Source organism: Bison bison, unplaced genomic scaffold (genome assembly GCF_000754665.1).
Source record: "Bison bison bison isolate TAMUID 2011002044 unplaced genomic scaffold, Bison_UMD1.0 scf7180017858886, whole genome shotgun sequence".
In the NCBI taxonomy this organism is placed as follows: Eukaryota; Metazoa; Chordata; class Mammalia; order Artiodactyla; family Bovidae; genus Bison; species Bison bison.
The window spans coordinates 673,714-696,361 of NW_011489458.1; the positions used below are offsets into that span (position 1 = coordinate 673,714).

General features: G+C 44.5%; 1 protein-coding gene across 1 annotated transcript in view; it reads right to left on the reverse strand.

Annotated features, from left to right (window-relative positions):
* Positions 1 to 10,205: 10,205 nt before the first annotated feature.
* Positions 10,206 to 22,648, reverse strand: part of RBX1 (ring-box 1, E3 ubiquitin protein ligase) — a 13,000-nt gene continuing 557 nt past the window's right edge. Inside the window, exons 2-5 of the mRNA XM_010830127.1 lie at positions 21,148 to 21,226; positions 16,273 to 16,343; positions 13,236 to 13,321; positions 10,206 to 11,256 (exon numbers count right to left, since the gene is read on the reverse strand). Of these exons, the coding sequence (XP_010828429.1) occupies positions 11,244 to 11,256; positions 13,236 to 13,321; positions 16,273 to 16,343; positions 21,148 to 21,226 (249 nt within the window). The 3' untranslated portion in view covers positions 10,206 to 11,243. The remainder of the gene's footprint in view (positions 11,257 to 13,235; positions 13,322 to 16,272; positions 16,344 to 21,147; positions 21,227 to 22,648) is intronic.

Sequence of the window (22,648 nt, forward strand, 5' to 3'; positions counted from 1 at the left end):
GCCCCTCTTGCTGCAACTAAGACCTGACACAGCCGTAAGCAAATAAATTTTTTAAAAAGAGATAAAACGATTGAGACTTCGTGCAAGTGCATACTTGCCTTTGACTGTGTGCCCTTGGGCAAGACTCTTAAACACTCTGAGCCCCAATATCCTCATTTCCAAAGGGGGATCCTGATGAACAATCATGATTGCTCAGCATCAGAGAGGGATACGGATGAACGATCTGGGAGACCTGGGACTGAAAAAGGAGTCAGAAATGGTTCGTGTGAACCAGTTGTTATGTTTTATTCTTTGGACCTCAGAAATAGGGGCTGGGAGAAGGTCAGGGCCTGTGGTCAGGGCAGCCAGCTTTGGAGGCCCAGGTCTGATGAGCTGGGGTGTGTGGAGAGCCCCGCCCAGTCAAGGCGGTGACCCCAGGGACCATCCAAGCTTCTCTGGAGGACTGGTTAAGTGCAAGACTTCCACAGAGACTTGGGCAGCAGAGTGACACAGAAACCCGGAGATGCACAGAGATTAAAGGCAAGAGTAGAAGTCTGCTGCAGAGGAAGCTCTGAGCAGGCAAGACTGACGAAGCAGTAAGGGCTGAGGCAGCTAGCTGATGATGGTAGTTGAAGAGGCTGCTGGTACCCTGCCCCATCACCCCTTGGTCCTTTTTATTTTACCTGCAGATACAGGAGATGCTTCTCTGCATGCAGTTTTGTTTTGTTTTATTTATTTATTTGGCCATGCTGTGTGACATGTGGGATCGTGGTTCCCTGAGCAGGGATCAAACCCATACCCCCTGCAGTGAAAGCGGCCAGGGATGTCCCTGCATGCAGTCTTTACCTCCAGCACTCAGTACTCAGCCCTTTGTTCCGGGCAGCCCGGAAGGGCCGGAGACGTGAACCGTCTAGGGCGGTGGGAGTGGGCGGACACACCCCCGCGAGCACGGCGCTGAGAGCTCGGTGAGGCTCCTCCCAGTGAGGCGGAGCCCCGCTGCCCACAGGCGCGTCCTCATTTTCTCCTTTCACTTTCCGTTTCACTTTCCCTTTCCCTTGCTGCGCTTCCGGGAATCGCCTCCGAAATAAGCTCTGGAGTTCTTGTCTCAGGGTCTTCTTTGGGGGCATGTGAATTCAGACAGTAGCGCTGGAGAAACAGATGTGGCTTCCCCGTGTCTCAGTGGGAAAGAATCTGCCTCCCAATGCAGGCGACACAGGTTCGATCCCTGGATCCCCGTGGAGCAACTAAGCCCAGTGCACCACTATTACTGAAGCCCAGGTGCTAGAGCCTGTGGTCTGCAACAAGAGAAGCCCGCGCACTGCACCTCGATAGCATTTCCCACCCTCTCGCCACGGCAGTGACTAGAGAAAAACCTGAACAACATGGAAGACACAGCACAGCCAAAAATGAAGAAATATTTTTTTTAAATGGGTAAAGGATTTGAATGGGCATTTTGCCAAAGGCATACACATAGCCAATAAGCCAAACTGAATGACTGATGATGTTCAGCACATATTCAGCTCTGGGAGCTGGTGATGGACAGGGAGGCCTGGTGTGCTGCAGTCCATGGGGTCGCACAGTCAGACATAACTGAGCCACTGAACTGAACTAAACTGAAATCAAAACTACAATGAGATATTGTATATACAATTTTTTTTTTTTTTTAAAAAAAGGGACTCAAGTGACCTGCCCAAGGTCTCATGGCTCCTTGGTGGTGGGCCAGGAGGGGACCCAGGTTTATCTCTTTCTAAGACCGCCTCCTCTCTACTCGCCCACGTAGCCTCTTCTACAGAAAGGCTAGTGTAAGGGAAACACGAGATAACGGAGTGAAAGCCCTTTGTAAATGCTTAAGGGCTGCACAAACATCAGGCCTTATCAATCAGGGAACATGGGGAATTCCTTGGTCAGGGAACGAGATACCACAGGCTGGCAACTAAGTCCTGGAGGAGCCAAATAAATAAATAAATAATAGATAAATAAAGTACTAAAAGAGAAAAAATAAATTACTTCTTTAAAAAAAAAATCAGAGAATATGGCTGTTTTCCCAAGCACCAATCTAATGAACAGCATTATTATTATTACTGATTTGTACATTCTACTCTGACCTTCAATATATTAATAACTGAGCTTCTAAAAAAACAAAGCAGGGACTTCCCTGGTGGTTCAGTGGTTAAGACTTTGCCTTCCAAAAAAAAAAGACTTTGCCTTCCTTTAATGCAAGGGATGTGAGTTGAATGCCTGGTCGGGGAGGTAAGATTCTACATTTCACCCAAAAAAACAAAACATAAAACCGAAACAATATAGTAACAAGTTCAATAAAGACTTTAAAAGATAAATTAAGAAACAAAGCGAACACACAAAAAACTAACAGGTCTCATCTTCACTCTGTCCCTAAAGGTTGTATCTGGCCACAGTTTAAAAGAAAAAGACTGACAACTCTGGGTATGGATGGCAGCACACTGAGGGGCCAGGCTTCTGGAAGGGGTAGGGTGAGGTGGAGTCATCATCATCAGAGACCAAGAGAGAGGGTGAGTCGAATCCCCTGGGTGAGGCGGGGCAGGTAGAGCTCAGCGCCAACTGTGGGCCTTGGGATGAGCACACCAGCTTTTGCATCAGACCAACCTGCAGTGCTGGAGATCTGGGTTCAATCCTTGGGTTGGGAACATCCCCTGGAGATGGCAATGGCCACCCACTCTAGTATTCTTGCCTGAAGAATCCCAAGGAAAAGGATTCTGAAGAGCTACAGTCCACGGGGTCACAAAAGTTGAACACAACTGAGTGATTAACACTTTCACTGTCAACCTCAGTTTAAAATCTGCCTCTGCCATTACCTACGGTGAGAATTTATACAGTCACTTAAGCTCCCTGAGCCTCAGTTTCTTAATCTGTAACATGGACTAGCAACAGCACTAATCTTGTAGATTCTACTTTTGTGAAGACTCAGTGGATGATAAAGTTCTCATTGATGCCTGGCAAGTCATCAACAGTAATGAATAATAATAATGGTAAATATAGACATCAACAATAATTACCAAACCCTTAGACTTTAAAAAGATAACGTTAATTTCAAAGTGAACCATAGCTATTACAAGGATCAGAAAACTACATCTCCACCGTCAGTTTAATACTCTTTCCCAATAGACCACCAAACCTGGATCACAGTTGATTTGGTCAGCTTAAGTTAAATAAATGAGAGAGTCGATTGATCTCGCAGTCCTGTGTTTATTTCCTCATGCAGCAAAGGCACCTTAGTAGGTGCTGGAGATTCAGGGGTGAATAAGACAGGTGAGGTTTCTGTTCTGAAATTTCAGAACCAGGTAAAACAAGTGATCACATAAGGGACCAAGAGGATTTTAATAGCACCAAGTACTGTGTAGACAATAAAATGGGTTGATGTGATAGAATGAATGGGTGGCAGGGAAGTCCTGCTTAGGCAGTGGCAATTAAGGGGAGCTCTGAGACTTGAAGCCAGTCGTGCTGAGAAGTGGGGGAGCCCCAGGCAAAGGTCCTGGCTCCCTTGGGGCAGAGAAGTGGGGGTCAGGAAGGTGGTTGGAGCTCTGTGAATACCAGAGGGAATGACATTCTTAGATGTGGGAAGGCAGGAGGGGTCAGCTCACCTGAGAAGGAGTTGCTGTGGGTGAGAAGTTTCAATTTAAGTTCAATGGGAAAGCCAAGGAAGAACATCTTAAAGTTAATCAGATGATGCAGATATTTAAAGCAGGACTTCCCTGGTGGTCCAGTGGTGGAGGGTCTGGCTGCCAATGTGAGGGACATGGGTTTGATCCCTGGTCTGGGAGGATGTCACATGCCACAGGGCAACTGAGCTGGTGTACCACAACTAGAGCTTGTGTTCTGGAATCCTAACTCTAGAGCCTGAGTTCTGAAATGAGAAGCCAGAGCACTGCAACTTGAGAGTAATCCTTGCTCGCCACAACTAGAGAAAGCATGCCATAAATACATATATAAATAATAAAATCCAACAAAACAAACATATAAAGCACGCAAAGATTTCCAAAGGGAGGTTGGCTTTGTCAATGGCTGTTACTAGTCAAAGTCTATTAGCCACGGCTGCTTATTCTGCAGGGAGTAGGGATGGGCCCTGCTTACTTTTGACTCAGTGAGGCTCAGGTTTTAGGTTGCTGAGATTAAGCCCCTTTAGAAGTCAACATATTATTTATTTGGATGTATTAATGCCATTAATCCCTTCCCAGTCCTTTCTTGCTTGCCTGGGATCCACTTTTCCTCTGTCTGCCCATCTGTAATCCCAGCTCTGCTCTCTTCGATGTTAATCTCAGCAGGTGATCTAATTTTCTTTATTTCTCACTTTTCATGGTATCCCTTATACCTATTTTTAAAGATAAGGCTCCTAAGCTCAGAACCTTGTTCAGAGTCACCTCGTGCTGGTAGCAGAGCCAGGCTTTTAGCTTAAACTCATTTGACCCCTCGCTATGGGAAGGCAGTGGAGATCAAGAAGGCCTTAGGGAGAAATTTGAGTAGTACTGTGAAAATACAGATAATGCTGTATACTCAGGAGGATGCGATATAACAAAGGAAGATATAATGACAGCAGAGAGGAGCTTGGCAACTCAGATAAAGCAAGGAGAGAGACAGGCTCCTGAGCTTTATAGCATCTGCCATCTTTATAGGAACACCCAGCGGGTAAGCAATGAAGAGTAGGGTTGTCAGTATGACACAAGGGAGCTGAACATAGTCTCAGGTGTCTCCAAGATGTGCTGGGTTGGGAGTGGAGACAAGGAACCCAGCCACTGACTTTGTTCAGAAGCAAAGATCTGAGAGAGGCAGTGGTTAGGAAGATCAGATGAGGTTGTATATATGAGAACATGATGGAAATCGTGAATTTTGAGGATCATGCTTCCGCAGTTTGAGTCACTGATCTTGGTAAGTGGAGCCTTCCGGAGTCTGAAGACAACTTAGCATCTTGGTGGGGTTAGGGGGAGGGGGAATTCTTCTTTTTCTTATTTTATTTTTTAAAAAATTATTTTAAATTTCTTTTACTTTTGGTTGGCTGGGTCTTTGTTGCTGCTCAGGCTTTCTCTCTACTTGTGGTGAGCGGGGGCTACTGTCCAGCTGTGGTGCTCGGGCTTCTCCTTGTGTGGCTTCTCTTGTTTCAGAGTTCTAGGCACGTGGGCTTCATGGCTCTAGGCACCTGGGTTTCAGGGTTCTAGGCACGTGGGCTTCAGAGTTCTAGGCACGTGGGCTTCAGAGTTCTAGGCACGTGGGCTTCAGTAGTTGTAGCTCCCAGATGCTACAGCATACTTGTGGCTCTTGGACTTAGTTGCTCTGCGGCACGTGGGATATTCCTGGACTGGGGATCAAACCTGAGTCTCTTGAATTGTCAGGCCAATTTTTTTTTTCAGCACTGAGCCACAAGGGAAGCCCCCCTTTTCCTTATTATTTCCCCTTTAAATGCAAGAGGAAACATAGCAAAAAACAAACAAAACATGGTGATAAATGATCCACAATTTAATATACCTAACAGCAATCTCATTTTGCATATTATCTATGTTTTTTACTGGAGTATATTGTCAAATATGCTACATGGGCAGTCACGATGCCCATAATAATTCTATTTCCTTTTGGCATCACATAATAAATGCTTTTACGCATTTCTTATCAGTTTTCACAATTAAAGAAAATATTCTACCCTATTAAAGTTCCATCTTACAATTAGTATTCCATTTGATTAGTGTTAGAGCATGTCTACATGTTTATTTCTAGGCAGTTGTATTTTTGTGAAGTTTTGAAATTCGGTGAGATTTAAACATTTGTGGTGTAAAGAAAGAAATTGTTGGCAAATGTATGCTCCTTCATCTTTGCCTTGTTCCCCAACAGTTTTGAATGAATGAAGATGCCTTCTGCAGACTCTTGAGAATACAGCTCAGAAGAGTCAGAGAACATGAGTTTGTTGAAGGGGCAAAATCTTTAGATGACATAAAACTGGACCTTCTGGATTATTCTTTTCTTTTTTTTTAATGTGGGTTATTTTATTTTATTTATTTATTTTTTTAAATTTTATTTTATTTTTAAACTTTATAATATTGTATTGGTTTTGCCAGATATTGAAATGAATCTGCCACAGGTATACATGTGTTCCCCATCTTGAACCCTCCTCCCTCCTCCCTCCCCATACCATCCCTCTGGGTCGTCCCAGTGCACCAGCCCCAAGCATCCAGTATCGTGCATCGAACCTGGACTGGCGACTCGTTTCATACATGATATTATACATGTTTCAATGTCATTCTCCCAAATCTTCCCACCCTCTCCCTCTCCCACAGAGTCCATAAGACTGTTCTATACATCAGTGTCTCTTTTGCTGTCTTGTATACAGGGTTATTGTTACCATCTTTCTAAATTCCATATATATGCGTTAGTATACTGTATTGGTGTTTTTCTTTCTGGCTTACTTCACTCAGTATAATAGGCTCCAGTTTCATCCACCTCATTAGAACTGATTCAAATGTATTCTTTTTAATGGCTGAGTAATACTCCATATGTATGTATATGTACCATAGCTTTCTTATCCATTCATCTGCTGATGGACATCTAGGTTGCTTCCATGTCCTGGCTATTATAAACAGTGCTGCGATGAACATTGGGGTACACGTGTCTCTTTCCCTTCTGGTTTCCTCCGTGTGTATGCCCAGCAGTGGGATTGCTGGATCATAAGGCAGTTCTATTTCCAGTTTTTTAAGGAATCTCCACACTGTTCTCCAGAGTGGCTGTACTAGTTTGAATTCCCACCAACAGTGTAAGAAGGTTCTCTTTTCCCCACACCCTCTCCAGCATTTATTGCTTGTAGACTTTTGGATCGCAGCCATTCTGACTGGCAATGTGGGTTATTTTAAAAGTCTAATTGAATTTGTTGCATTACTCTTTTTGTTTTATGTTTTGATTTTTTGACCTCGAGGGGTCGAACCTGTACCTCCCACACTGTAAGGTGAAGACTTAACCACTGGACTAATAAACCAAGGGAAGTCCTTGGGTTATTCTTTTATGATACTTTTTATCATGTGCATGAAGTGAAGTGAAGTGGAAGTCGCTCAGTCGTGTCCAACTCTGCGACCCCATGGACTGCATAGTCAATGGAATTCTCCAGGCCAGAATACTGGAGTGGGTAGCCTTTCCCTTTTCCAGGGGATCTTCTCAACCCAGGATCAAACCCGGGTCTCCTGCATTGCAGGCAGATTCTTTACCAGCTGAGCCACAAGGGAAACCCAAGAATACTGGAGTGGGTAGCCTATTCCTTCTCCAGGGGATGTTCCTGACCCAGGAATTGAAGCAGGGTCTCCTGCTTCGCAGGTGGATTCTTTACCAACTGAGCTATGAGGGAAGCCCCATGCATTCGTGCTAAGTTGCTTCAGTCCTGTCTGACTCTTTGTGACCCCATGGACTGTGGCCCACCAGGCTCCTCTGTCCACGGGATTCTCCAGGCAAGAATACTGGGATGGGTTGCTATTTCCTTCTGCAGGGGGTCTTCCCGACCCAGGGACCGAACCTGCATCTTTTAAGTCTCCTGCATTGACAGGAGGGTTATTTATCTCTAACATCACCTGGGAAGCCACTTTCTATTATAAGGGCTCCTAAATCTTGTAGGTGAAGGGAATAAGGGACACATTTCAACAATCCAGATGATGATCAAGGCATGAATAGTGGAGACAGAGTGGACAAAAGTGGATTTGAGAGATGCAAAATTGAAGTATAATAGATAGGACACAGTATACACATGGATATTTGGGATGAGGGTTGAGGTGACATTAAAGATGAGTTTAATGTTTCTAGACTGTTTGTCTGGATATCAGTGTCTCTGAGCAAGATAGAGGCTATCACTTCCAGAAGGAGTTTGTTTGGCAGAACATAGAATAATTATCAAGGCATCTGAAAATAGTTCCATTCTCTGCTAAGTATAGGATGATAGGCTCTACTTTTGTGTAATGGTTAGTTTCATGTCTCAGAACGCAAAATGTAGAAACAATTAGTTTGAAAAATTGCTACTCTGAGGTTGCTCTGAAGAAAGTAGAAGAAAGGGGACACTTTGGTGAAAGACACCACGCTGTTTCAGACTTCATCATAGCCTGGGTTTAGCTAGAAATATGGTCTCACTTTGGGGGAGATTTCAAAAAGTTCGGAGAAAAGAGGACACTATGATGCTGGAGGCCCTAAAGGGAGGCAGGGGCCCTGACCCTGTTTAGAGGAGTCTGGGGGAGGGCTAGCCTCTCAGGTAACCCGGCACTGAGACAAGGGAGTAGGGAGGGGGACTGGATTGGGCAGGAGGTATTCTTGGAAGGACGGAGGTTCAAGCAAATCCAGCTGAAGCTTCCACATGGCACTGGGATGAGGTCAGAGGAGCTCATGCCAGGCTGGAAAGAGAGGAACAGAGATGGGGATGTGCTTTGCGGTTACAGGTCGTGTGAGGCTCTGTATGCCATGGGGTGAAGACCCAAGTAAGAGGGCAGGGCAGTGGCCTCAGTGGGGACAAGAGGCCCTCAAAAGGTGTTTCAACAGTAGGCTGAAAAATTGGTCCAAGCAGGAAGAAAATAAAAGGCATTGAAGGAAAAAATATCACAAGAGGGACTTCCCTGGTGGTCTAATGGTTAATGACTCCTTGCTTCAGGGGAAGGGGTTCAATCCCTGGTCAGGGAACTAAGATCCCACATGCCAAGCAGTGCAGCGAAAAAACAAACTGATCAAATAGGGGACAAAAACCGAGAAGAGAAAAGACAGGCAAAGGACTCTCAGAAGAGTGTTCTGTTGGCTGAAGAAGTGAATAAAAAATGTCAGATGACATTTTCATAAAATGATGGGCTTTTTAGGACTATTTTGAGAATGAATAAGGAAACAGTGTAGACGTACCTGGCAGGGGCAGGAGGGGATTAATGATGACAGTTGAGAACCAAAGGCCTGGGTGATCGTTGCAGCAGACTGGATACGGTAAGAAATGTTGGAGAGCTCACCGCAGCACAGGGCATGTTGGAGAATCAGGCTCGGAAAATGGGCAGCAACTGGGAGCACAGCCAAAATGATGCCACAAAACTGGTCTGGGAAGGTGCTGGCTATTGAGGCTATTAAACACCAGCTGTCACAACCCATTTGGCTGTCTGCACTGGGCCTTGGGTGCTGCCAGTGCTGCTGCCCACAGCCAGAAAGGATGGCAGCCCGAGTGTCTCTGATGGAGGTGGGGTACCCTACCTCTCCAGCTGCTTGGAAGCCGGAGGAGCCGGGATGAGGCACACTCGTCTACAATGGGAAGTGAACTCTGTCCATCAAGGTAAAGATTTCCCAGCTAGTGGAAGGGGCATCAGTCAAGTTAAAGATTTGTTTCAGGTTGTAGAAGGAGACTAACGATAACAGTTGGAGAACTGCAATTGTTTTAGAGGAAAATGAAGACAGCTTGTGCTGTCAGTGGTGATGGGAATGGAGAAGAGGGTGCAGGTTGCAGTGAGTGCTGCAGGTGAATGGAGTTTAATGACTACTTAGATGCAGAGGTGAAGGGAGAGCTCAGATGCCTCTGAATGCCTGTGGCTTCAGGAATTGAAGAGTTGCACCTCCATTAATCAGGCGAAGGTTTGATCCCTGGTCAGGGACTCCAGATCCCACAAGCTATAAGCATAGCCAAAAAAAGCAGCTGGTCTTTGTGAAAGAGCGATAGAATCCCAGCAGGGATGCCCTGGTTCTAGTTATTCATTCTTATGTCCAGCCCCTCTGTGTCCCTTTCTCCTTTCAGAGGACACAGCCCCCTGGCCCTCACAAACATTCCATGACCTAAGCAGAAGCTGGAGTTGGCTGCTCTGCAAACAAGGGTCCTTATGGATACCCAGGCAGAACTCTGCAAATATGTGACGCCAGCTATGTGAAAACCGTTCTTCTGCATCGCTGAAGTGTTCCTGCAGTGTGAATGACCACCGGAAAGGGGTTTAAAGGAGGTGATTTCTGCCGAGGGTGGAAGGAACATCGACGGCACCAGCCGCCTGGCCCTGAGCACCTGCACAGTTGGCGGCCAAGTGGGGAAGCTGGGTTCCACCCAGGCTGGACCTCAAAGTTCTTACTTACTAAGCTAGAGGTTCTCAAACTTTTGAGTCTCAGGATCCCCTTATGACCTTAAACACTGACGAAACCAAAGAGTTTTTATGGGACTTGCATCTACAGATATTTACCACTGTGGAAATCAAACTGAGACATTTAAAAGACTTTAAAAGAACAAAAATCCATCACGTTAACATAAATATTTTTATTCAAAGTTAGTTTTTCAAAACAGAAGTTAGAAGAGTGGCACCGTTTTACATTTTTGCAAATCTTTTTTATATCTGACTTAGCAGAAGACAGCTGGATTCGCTGCTCTGCGTCTTCATTCAATACGTTGCTTTGGTTGAAGGAAAAAAAGAAAAACTGGCCTTTTACAGACATGCAGCCAGAAAAGGAACTTCGTGAACCTCCTGAAAGTGTTTCTATTACTCCCACAAGTCCTCAGCACACACTTTGAGAATCACTGCAGTAAATTAACCCTCCTCTTAAAGGCTAAGAGACTGAAGTAGTGTTAAAACTGGCAGTTCCGTTCACGGCCAAGGCATTTTAAACAAATTACAAAGGGTGGTGGTGGAGAAGGGAAACCTGAATTCTCCCGTTAACTCTAAATGACACTGATTTCCAATTTGAGTTCACACATTACTCCACTGCCAGCCAAGATAACATTAATTTTTTTTCAAGTTAACTTTTCTAAACTAAACTGAGAAAGCGACACGTCATACACAAAGTTAACACCTGAACAGCGTTCTCACAGTTTATAAGGCCTCTTTCTGTGCCCAGATGATCCTGTTTAGTCCTTGGCAGCCACTTCACGGAGGAGGAAGAGCTCGGAGCAGAGAGACCACTCGCCCAAAGATCACCATCAGCAGCCAGGCTGTGGACCAGGCTTCCTCGAGACCAAGCGACGTGCTCGCAGGACGATCCTGCTTTGGCTCTGATGAACAAACGTCTCACTTTCAAAACCTGGCCTTCCACCCTAGAAAGGGGCGGGAGGGCTCTTTACTTGCATTCACTTTTTGCACATACACAAGAGACAGCGTCTGTTCTAGAATCCAACTGGATTTTATTTGACACAGAATACAGTATGGCTGCCGGAATAGCAAACTGAAAAGACAAAGCAGAAGAGACACGGTTCTATCTAACTTATAATTAAGTAACAGGAGGGCAAGTCATTCAGTGGATAACAAAAAAACAGTTGAGCTTGATCGAAGAATTCTCTTTTTCTAGTGCCCATACCTGGAAGACAAAGTAAATTATTAATTCATTCCTTATTGTGATTCCCTGTTTGAGACTGTAACACCTGCTAAAAATATATCCGCCAATCTGGTTAAAACTTTGAAGACTGGGTTACAACCCTGGTCTCTGCCCGTTTCAGCCTACCAGCCTCCTGTAACATTGTCCCTACCACCCTCTTCATAGTGATGGTCCCCCACTCAACTGTACCCGCCTGACTCTTTCCAGGTGCCAGGCAGATGCAGGGCAGTAACAGGGAGGAGTCACAGCTGATGCTTGTGAAAGGGAGCTGCACCTGATGGCCAGTAAATGGCTAAGACAGCTTGAATCCTCTGCCCCCCTCCCTGTGGGCCGCCTCTTCCCCTCAACTCCCGTACTCGGGCTAGTTTAGGGTAAGGCTCGTACAGAGAACAGTAACCGAACAGCCTTCAGTGTCAAAATCTATCACCAGTTCCAATGACAGCCCTGAGTCCACTGAGCACCGCAGAAAGAGAACTGTCGAGAAACTAGGTGTGGATCTCAGGGCCTTTCTGATTTCCCCAGAGGCCAAAATTTGGCTCCAGAAAGATTATAACCAATGACAGGACATTTTTTCCACATATAAGATTTCTTGAACACAGAATCCATTATTATCTTAATCTTTTGTCCTGGTTCTTAGCGGGTAGTTCGCCTCTGATGAAAATACTTCGTTACACAGATGGAGACCAGGGCACCAGAACTCTGCATCACTGTTGCCATCACCCTGAAAGGCTGCTAGATTCTTTAAGCACTCCTTATAAGAAATTCGCTTAAATATTCTCTAAAAAAGTCCTCACAGGGTAGAGCTCCAGCTTGTTAGTGAGAATAACCTGGAAGTTATCCATCAGATTAAAGCATGCTGAAATGAAATTTGCTTCTTATGAATTTGTTTTCCCAGGGCACTCATAACCACAGCCAGGCAAAGTCACCAGCTGGATAAAGCGACAGGGCCAAGCCCAGCAGGGGGACTCTTCACACCCCCACTTCTTAGGCTCAGCCCTGGGCACGCATACGGGCTACGTGAGACAGTTTTGGTCCGAAACGGCACCCTGAGCCTGCTCCACGGCACAGTCAATTACAAAGGCCTCTCGAGAACTTCGAAAATCCCCCTTTCCGTTAAAAATTTGATAAATTAACTGAAAATTCAACAGATAAAAAAGTGTTTCACAGAAAAACACAACAGGCATAAAAACATGAAAAGCGGCCCAACTTTACTCAAAGTTTTAAAATATACAATTGAAAACTGATTTTCACCTGTCAGTAGCTAAGATGAAAACGTCTGATAACAGAGCACTGGCAAGAAATGGAGAATGCAGTCTTCTGCTTCACTGTTTGTAGGGGCTGTGAATTAGTACATATTCTTGGGAAAGGAAAAAATCTGACACTATCAAAAAATAGAAACATACATACTCTTAAACCAGAAATTCCTCTTTTAGGAATTACTAGTCCAGACTGACCATTTGAATTTTTGAAAATTTGCATGCCATGTATTAATTACACGCTACTACAATTAACAGCAGCAACAATAATGATTTAGTTGAGATAGCCATAAACCCTGTATCAGAATTAATCCCTGTGAGATAAACCAATGAAACATGATATAATTCTAGCCCAAAGCAAAGACAGGTGACATTAGTTAGCCCCTGGAGCCTTATTATTGATGTGATTGTGGAAATATTTAATAGCTTGCAAAATGAGAATTTGCAAGCTTCTACTACTACGTCCAAAGACCCTACCTAGATGGCTGGCAAACTCTAGGCTGCAAGTTTCTAATGTTGGTTCACCTTATGCGTTTTAAACAGACACGAGTCCTTGTCTAACCGAAAGCTAGTTTACGAACCGAGCATGTTTTATGTCTTCATCTTCTAAAACTGTGCACCCTCCAGCTTGACGTGAGTCCAAGAATGGCACTGACCACACAGCCCAACCTTACGTACAAAGTGGAAACAGCCAGGGACACCTACTTTTGGAATTCCCACTCTCTGTTGTCCAACGGACACACCTGCCGTGTTTTGAGCCAGCGAGAGATGCAGTGGAAGTGAAAAGCATGCTGGAAGAAAAGATACATTTTATTAAAAATAATTCTGTGCAGGCTCAGCCGTCTACGGACAATACGTCTCAAGGGGAGCAGGGTGGTGATATACAGCGGCTGGAGAACCAAGGAAGGCAACACACAATGGGAGACAAGAAGTCTACGAGGGGTTACACCCGGTTAGGTACCAGGCCACGGCCCACGAAACGTTTGCGAGGCTTCGTTCCTACCAAATGAAGCACACGTTTAGGACGCATGGTGGGTGTTCACGCAATGAGGTCTCTTCCCCTTTCCTAAGGTAAGATGGAGTGGGGCTCCCTGGGTCTTGTCGGCCTGGACGGGAGGCTTGCTTTCCTCACACACAGGCAAAAGGAGGCCCTCAATCATCCGCACATTTCAAATTGCCCACTCTTGGTCTCCAGCTCCCTCCCCATCCTGGAGAAGGGAACCCCAGGAGGAGAGGGTTCTCCTTAGCACATGGCAGTGCATCACTCCCGCCAACCACCCAGAACTGCGATGGGCACGTCCCCGACCTTCCACACCCAGCTCAACACTGCCCAAAGGACTGTATTTGCAGATTTGCTCATAGAGGCATTGATATTACAAAAGCTTGGTACTCAACAAGCCTCTAGTAGTGGGTGAGACTTTGTCTTAAAAAAGGAATCAGATAAAAAAAATCAGGGTAAGAGGAAGCAGTGTGATGGGCATTCTGCATGCAAGCAGCTGGAAGAGCATCAAAGGGCTGGTTCCATGATCCAGATGGGAAGTAAAAGGGCGAAAGCACCAAGAACGCTGGGCGCTGACAGGGAATGAGGGGTTGGCCTTCGGGTTTGGGGAAAAGCAAAGTCTGTGCGTGTTAGGGACATGCAGATGCTGACCACAGCACTTCTGCAATGATGCTTATCCTCCAGCCCTGCTCGTGTGAGCAGCATCAGGATGGAGCAACAAGGGTCCCTGCATCTGAGCCACGACGGGTCGGCTGAGGTGGCGACTGGGGAGAAGTGCTGACACCCCAACACACAATGAAAGTTTGGGCAGGCCTGGCTTACAGCCCTGAAACCTGGTCAGTGTGTCTACCCAAACATGCATGGAACTTAAAGAATCATAATGTGGATTATCATCTGTGAAAACTGACTTTCCACACAGACAGAAACAGAATGCAGTGATGAAGACTAGAGTCCATACTAGTGCACTGGGGCTACTCAGAGGGACAAAGACTCCCAAAGTGACGGCCCTTTGCAAGATCCTTTTCGTCCTGATGCTCACCTGACTTACGGTGAAAAAGAGGAAAAACAACATTTCCAAAGGGCAGAAAATGGAGGCATTTTTTCAATCCCCAGGCAATGGGGACAGGCTCACCTAAGGGCATTCAGGACCCCCTTCTCCCTCCCAGCTGCCCCACTAGGCTCTTTGCCAGTGTTCAGGGTCCTTGTACTTGCGCCCCACCCTGAAGACGGAGGGAAAGAGGGGCTGCAAATGAGGCTGCTGGGCCAGGACAGCACCCCTGAACATCCTCGATCCCAGCTTTCCTCCTGCCAACAATCTAAGACCTATCAATGGACGTACCCAGCAGCCTCAAAACGCACTGCCTCGTGCTTTACACTTAACAGGAGGGCTATGAACACCTATCACCTCACTGGAGCCTGCAGCAACCCTGCCAAGTGTGACGGGTATCACCATCTTCATTTTACAGACGTGAAACTGAAGCCCAGATGAGTTAAGTGACGTGCCTAATTCACAGAGCCAGTCAGTGTCATAGAAGACCCAACCCGGGAACCCAGGACTAGTCCAAGGCTTCAGGCACACCTGCTGCTCTTCCTGGTGGCAGGTTCTCTGAGTGTGACTCTCCTGAGTCAAATTTAAGGAGCAGCGCACTGCTTTTCCTTCCACCACAAAGTGACATGGTTCTCACTCTACACCTGGATGCCACAGAGAGCCAAGAGCCCAATATGCTTTATTCTTTATCCTCGAAGGTGGCACATGCAGTCCCTTGACCAACAGGAGCTACTGTGAGACTGCCAAAGGGACCTGCAGGAGGTATTCTAGGCACTTTTTTTTGAGCAGAGAAAAAGGTTTATTGCAGGGCCATGCAAGATGGGTGGCTCATGCCCCACCCAAACCCTGAACTCCTCTAAGCATCTTTTTTTAAACATAAAATCATTTCATCCTGATTATGATGCTAAGCAGTATACTAACAGCTCCACTTCATATGAGGCTTAGAGGGGCCAATACCTTGCCCGCAGCTGCCTAGCAAGTCAGTCACAGAGACAGGGAGTGGTGGTCTGACTCGAGTGTGGCTTCTTAGGCCTGTGTCATGCTGGGAGCTCTCTGTCCCCTGGGCACAGGACACCCGGACAGGACATTTTTAGCTCATATGACTGGGACTACATGGCTATAAGGATGAATTTTTAACGTGCTGGAAATAACATATTTCATGTCTATTATCCTTCACAGCTGTCACTCCCTGGAAGGCTGTACATTCAGTCCAACGAGGCTGCACAAAACATTTCTGTCATGAAGCACATTTAAAAAAAAACCCAAATGCTAACTTGGTACATCTGCCCCCTCCACCCCGACCCCCCAGCAACATACACAGGAATGCTCAATTTATTCACCTAACTTAGTTCCACAAGACACTCAGCCTTTAAGAAAATCTGGTAAGAAAGTACAGATTTCCACTAACATAATGTTCCAACGATTGTGCCGTAGGCTTTGAAGTCAATTCTCAAAGATAAAGCCCAACAATGTTGCTGCGGATGCTGGTATACTTCATAGTTGAGACAAACTGCTGCCTCTTAACTAATACTTTTTACAGGTGAATAGTACAATGGTTTTATATGCCTTTTTTTTTTTTGCTATCTGTGTACCTTTGTGGAGAAAGGTGGGCTAGTCTTTTTTTCCCTAGTTACAAGATGGGCAGGCAGGAGAAGCGGTACAAGCCATGCTGGGAGGAAAAGATATTGCCTTACGTTACAGACGCCCCACGCCACGGTGCACTCTTCAGAAGTAGCGGACGCCTGGTTGGCTTGACATTCTATGCCTGTGGGAACAAGAGCGACACGATCACTGGCCCCACGAGCAACCACCTTTGACCTCCAGTGGCTCTACCCACACGTGAGGACATGACAGGGCAGGGGGTGATGATGATGGCCTCAACGGGAACAGAATCTCAAGTGGTTAATTAGTCATAATTGTTTTTTAATGAATGTGGAAAGGTGTGATGAACAGAGAAGGCAGAGCTGACTTAACAGCACGCTTTGCAAAGAATTCCTCCCCTGATTCAAAAACAGAGCAACGCAGCAAAGGGCGCTTTCTAAGTCTCAACGTGACCTGACTTGTCCAAATGACAGTGATTCCTCATAATGTGGTAAATTTAGTAAATTTTTAAAGCCACCTCCTAACTCTTGGTGTTCTGAGAACTGGCATCTTCTCTACGCGGGGTGAATGTTTGCTGTTGGGCCCTTACACCACCCAGGTTTGCCACATGAAAGCCTCAGTGACAAGCTCCAGTCCCTGAAGGAGTCAGGCAGACACATGGAGCTGGGACAGAGCAAATAAAAGGGGTGTAGAGGGCTGCGGATGCTCTGTGCGAGGACATCAGAACTCAGGTCCTCAAAGCGTTGTCAGCACACCAAGTTTGTGAGGCCGACAGGTTGGAGAATTGGGGTCACCAGCTGTGATGCTTACTGTCCCGAGACATTTCTGACCAGTGAGTGGAACAAATTACTGCAAACTACCCGAATATCCATTTTAGAGGGGGAAGGGAGAGAACTTAAATGGAATGAAAATTTGACTGAGATCAAGAAAGGATGAGTAAAGCTCTATTGGGGATAAATATTCCAAGAACAAAAATTACTAACGTGTAATTTGCTTTCTCTGAAGGTGGTAACTAAATGGAGTCTTCTTTCTGATGAATAAAAAGCTTCGGGAAAGACTATTTAATAGGAGGCAATTATTTCAAACTTTCATAGGTGGAAGATAGTAAAACTGTAAGAAAATAATGCTGAGATGTTAACTTGGTCTTGGGAAGTGATATATAACATAATAATGCTTTTCCCCATCCTTCAAAAATATGAATGGCAAAGGATCTGAAATCACAGAACTTCTTTGCTACCCAGATTCAGTTTAAAGAGAGTAACTGGTTTTCCTTCTGAAAAAAGTGGAGAACCTAGGGTCTATGTCATATATTCAAAAATACATAGTGGGAACTTCCCTGGTGGGCCAGTGGCTGAGACTTTGTGTTCCCAATGCAGGGGGCCTGGTTTGATTCCTGGTCAGGGGACTAGATCCCACATGTTGCAACTAAGACCTGGTATAGCCCAATAAATAAATGAAGATTTTAAAATATTTAAAAAAAAAAAAAGAATGCATGGGGTCTGTGAATGTACCCTGTTCAAAGAGATGGCAGAGAAAAGAAAATCTGATGTTCTTCAAGTGGAATCCTCTCACTTAGATGTGGACCATGCATTAAGAAATTAGCTAAGTAAGAGGCACAATTATTACTATTTAATAATGAAACTCTTTCAAAGTATATTACCATGTTTAAATTTTTCTAGGCCTACATATGTTTAGGGGGCTGTCTTTCTATGCCAAGTGCAAACTAGGCTCTCAGTACTTGAATAAGGAAACAAAAATGGCTTCTATAAATAGAGAGAATGGGGGCCAAATATGTATCTATTCTTTATCAGAAAATTCTTAACAAAGAACAACAATAAACTGTACAGCACAGGGAATATAGCAAACATTTTATAATAACGTCAAAGGGAGTACACACTATACTTTAATCACTAGGTTGTACACCTGAAACTAATAAAATATTCTAAGTCAGCTACACTTTAACAATAATTTTAAAAAGCAGAAATAGGACTGCGATCTAGAATGCCAGATAAAAGGGGATACGGCATGAAAAATTACTAAAGTGTCCTCAAAGATAAAATGGTTTCAAGCTTTCGGCTCAGAGAGTGAGCATAGGGGTTTAGTCGTTTGCTTAAACAGGGGAAGAAATTGCTCACTGTCAGCCTAAAGCAGACAAAAAAGCAGCATGCAACAGGTTCTTATCAGACCCCTGCAAAGGCAGAAGTGTATTTCATGTGACTTACAAAGCTTGAGGACTTGAATACAAGGGCCATCACCACCAGAGGACTGCTAAAGAAGCAACAGCTTCTTCCCGGAAGTGAAGAGATTTCACCCTTTGAAAACACTGATGGATCTTTTTTGCGGTTTTAGGTTTTTGTGGTTTTAGGAAAAGACTAACTTATGGGCAAAGGCTGGGTCTAAGCACTTCTGGACAACCTTTTATCTGGGACAAGATTACCAGAGGTAATGGAGAAAATGACACCTAGCAGATTGCATTTTTCAGCAACTCTTAAAAGCACCAAGAAGCAGGGTAATGCAAAGTGAAGTCCGAGGCCATAGTAGGACATACAGTATCAATCTGGAGGCCAAAAGGGAAGTCTTCAGACCGAGAATGCTTTGCAGGTGGGTTCAACTGGAGCTCAGCCATAATTACTCATTTATTTACAACTATGTATATAATTATTCATTTAACGCCAGGCCGGAATTTGTTAGAAAATGGCCACTGCTAAATCAAGATTCTTATTTTCATCTTTAACGAAAAGTTTTTTTTACAAGAACCATAATTCATTTTTGAAAGGAAGACAAGTCTAGTTGTGGCGACCAGATTTCTCTTTAGTGTCTGTAATAAGCAGAAGGCTATGTTTCATAAGGGTAGAGACCCGAGCCCAGATGCTGTTTTATCCTGGAGCCTTGCAAAATGCCCAGGGTGTGAATATTCATCAAATAATAAAACACACGACGTGAAATCACTTTGTTATAGGAGTTCAATGCTCTCCTTCTGCACCCAACATTTAAAATATATGATAAAGCAGGTGTCTACCTAAGAGCCCACATCAACCCCTCAAGCGTTCAACACTAAGAGAAGACGGTATCAATGGCCTTTGTCTGTCACTGTCTTCTCAAGAAGTACATTCTCTTGCAACCAGAGACACACAATGACTTAATCACAAGAAGTTAAAAAAAAAAAGTCAGGATTATATAAAATCATTAAGTATTTATAGAAGAGAGCCTCAAGAAACTAAAATTTTCTCTGGGAACAACTCCTTGTGAAAATGCACAGGCCCCCCTCCCCCCCCCCAAAAAAAGGGCAAGCATGTAATCAAAAACCCCACCCAAGCACATGTAAAACCGTGCATGTGTTTTTCTGTGATGGGTCTTTTCTATCTCCATTAAACATCATGGTAGCTGCTGATCTGCTTTGACTGTTGTGTGAAAAAGTGTTAAAACAGGGTCAAAACTCAGACACCAAGGGCAGTAAACAACCAACACAGACCAAGACTACTTTCCAACGCAAAATATTTGCTTTGTGCTTTCCAAGTTGCAGTGATCACAGACTGGTCCCGTTTGTTTCTGTTCTTCACAGAGCAAGCACCTAGGGAGAAACTACTATGTACTAGAACACTACGCCCGATGCAGGAACACAGCTGTAAACAACATGGAATTATAAAGAGCCAACTAAGTTAAATGACTGCCACAGAATCTCAAAGGAAACTACAGGACATCTTGGAAACACTGAATAGAACTGTTCAAGCTTGTGTTTGTGTGTATGTAAGTACGGTCAGGGAAAACGTCTATGAGCAAGTTTAAGGTGAGATCTGAAGACCAACTAGGGGTTAGTTCTGCATGACCTAATAAGTAGCCCTGGCCACGTACGGCTATTGAGCACCTGAAATGTGGCTAGTCTGAAATGAGACGCACTGGAAGTGTAAAATGCACTTGAAAACTTAGTACAAAAAAGACAAAAAGTAAAATATTTCGCTTTAAAATATTGATTACATGTTGAAATTTAAAGTATCCTGGATATAGGATAAAATACAAATCATCTGTTTATTAATATGAGTATCAGAAAACGTTAAATTATGTATGCGCCTGCATTTTTGACTTACACTTAGACAGTGCTGAGTCAGATAAAGATAGGTGGAGAGTGGTAGAGAAGAGATGGAGAAGATTCAAACAGGATATATAAGGGTTCTAAACAAGAGCATGGGCACTTCAAGAATGGAGAGAAAGTCAGAGGAACTACCAGAGTAAAGCAGGACAGCGGCTCAAGAGAAAGCCGAAGAGACAGGTAAGTCATTTAAAACTAAGTTACAACTTCAATTCTAGAAAGCTGCACATTCTTTGCGCTATTTCTGATTTCAATCAAACCATTTTAGTATCTGGATGAAAAAAGGACTGTTCCTGGTGTGACCAACATTCTGGCCCGTTACTCTAAGGATACTAACTTCCATCAACAATTAAACCAAACCTGCTACGTGTTGCCCACTATGTGTAATGAAATATGTGGAAATTGAAATGAAATTTCTTTAGAGCAATGAACTGACTACCGAGGTGTCGGCAGTGATGTCCTCTCACTACATTTGGGGCTAACACTGAAAATCCACTCTTGGGCCTCTTTTCGTCATAAATTTCCCCCAGCAAAAACTAGTGCTGGACAGAACGTTTTAGCTCAAAGTTAATTTTCTTTCCTTCACTGTTTTTGCCTTTGAGTGTGGTTACATGATGGGAAATAGGATATAGTCAACAGGACCTGGGTGTCCACAATTCATTCTAAATGTGGCCCTGCCATCTTTAGGTTGAGCAGATTTATTCTGAGAGATGGGTATGCCTGCAGGATATCATAAAAAGCTACTTTATTTGAAACTAGATGTAGAAGGCCCCAAATGCTCTGACTATATTTCTTTGTGGAGAAGAAAATTGGTCACATCAGGATAGCCGCAATCTCTGTAACCTTTTCAACTCCCCCCCATCCTCCTTCAATTACTTACAAAGATCCATAATGTGGTTCCTGCAGATGGCACAGTTATCAACCACAATATCCCAGGCCCAGAGGGCTACTGCATTCCACTGCAAAGAGAAAAGGGAGAACAATGCACTCCACTCCTCGTAACATAGACACACACACGACACAAACCACACACACGCTCTAGGATTTCATGCTGCACTTATCATCTTTTTGGCTACAAGGGCCACTAAACAAAAGAGCTGCTGGATATCACCTTACTCTCATTTATTATTTCAGAGAGCAAGGGCTACACTATGCACACCCATTCTCCCAACAGTTGAGTATATGAACACAGAAATGAATGTCATCTTTTAATTTTTACCTACAGTTTAGGTGGCCATGTCAATGTAAACAGATCAGGAAAGATGTTTAAGTGCCTGTTTTAGGTCTAATAATCACAAACCTGAATTATTGCGCAGGCTCTCCTGGCAGTTGCAGGAGAGCTCAATGTCTGTATAAATGAGTATCTGCTCTTCAAGGCAACTCTGGAACCAGGAATAGGGGAAAGCAAGGAACAGAATGAACTAAAATGATGACTGGATCATAAAACGGGTAATCATGAGATAAGCGGATAACCAATCACCCAGTGTCAGTACACACCAAGGTCATCACTTAAGTCTTAGAAGATAATTGCACAACAAACTTTACAATTTTGTTTCCTATCTGCTTAGACTATTATATTAATTTCCGCAAGAGTTTATCTAAAAGTAGCATTTAAGTAACTCAACCTTCTGACTTCCGCAATTATAAATATTCCCAAACTCCTTTTCATCCACGAATCTGGTGCCACTTCCTAAACCTGCATCTCTTTCCAGCCTAATTCTCAGTGTCTGGTAACTTCTTCAGTACTTTTCACACGACAGCTTCAACTTGGAGGGGAAAAAAAAAATCCTATTCTTCAATATGGCTGCTGGCTGTACCTGAGCATGCAGTGCCCACAATGAAACGACAAAAAGCACCAGGAGGGGGAAAACTGTCAGGGTCTAGCCAGATGTTGCAGGAACAACATCTTCCCTATTTCAGAGTCTTCATTTTGTACATATTTGTTTTACCTTAGTTGGGAATCGGCACTTTACTCCCAAACTGTACAGTTGCAAACAACCGTAAGGCATTTCATGCAAAAAGACACGTTCCACACATTTCTGCTTTTCCATTTCTACCAGGTCGTTCCCAACTAGTACTCAACTCTCGCTAAATGACACAAGGTTTGAGCTCACATTTTCTTTTTAACGAATTCCACCATGCTTTTTTTTTTTTTGGACAGGGGGTTTCTGGATATGACCGCAGGACCGGGGCAGCTTTGTGACAAACCTACAGACCTCTTAGAAGAGCCAAGAGTTACACTCGAGACACTTTCAACTTGGCAGGGGCGAGGGCCGGAGAGGGCTAATGGAGGCCTCGGTTAGGCGAACACCAGGTCGTGGTCCGTCAGAGGGACTCCAAGTTTCGCACAGGGGCAGGGCACGGAGATGTCCAGCCCGGGT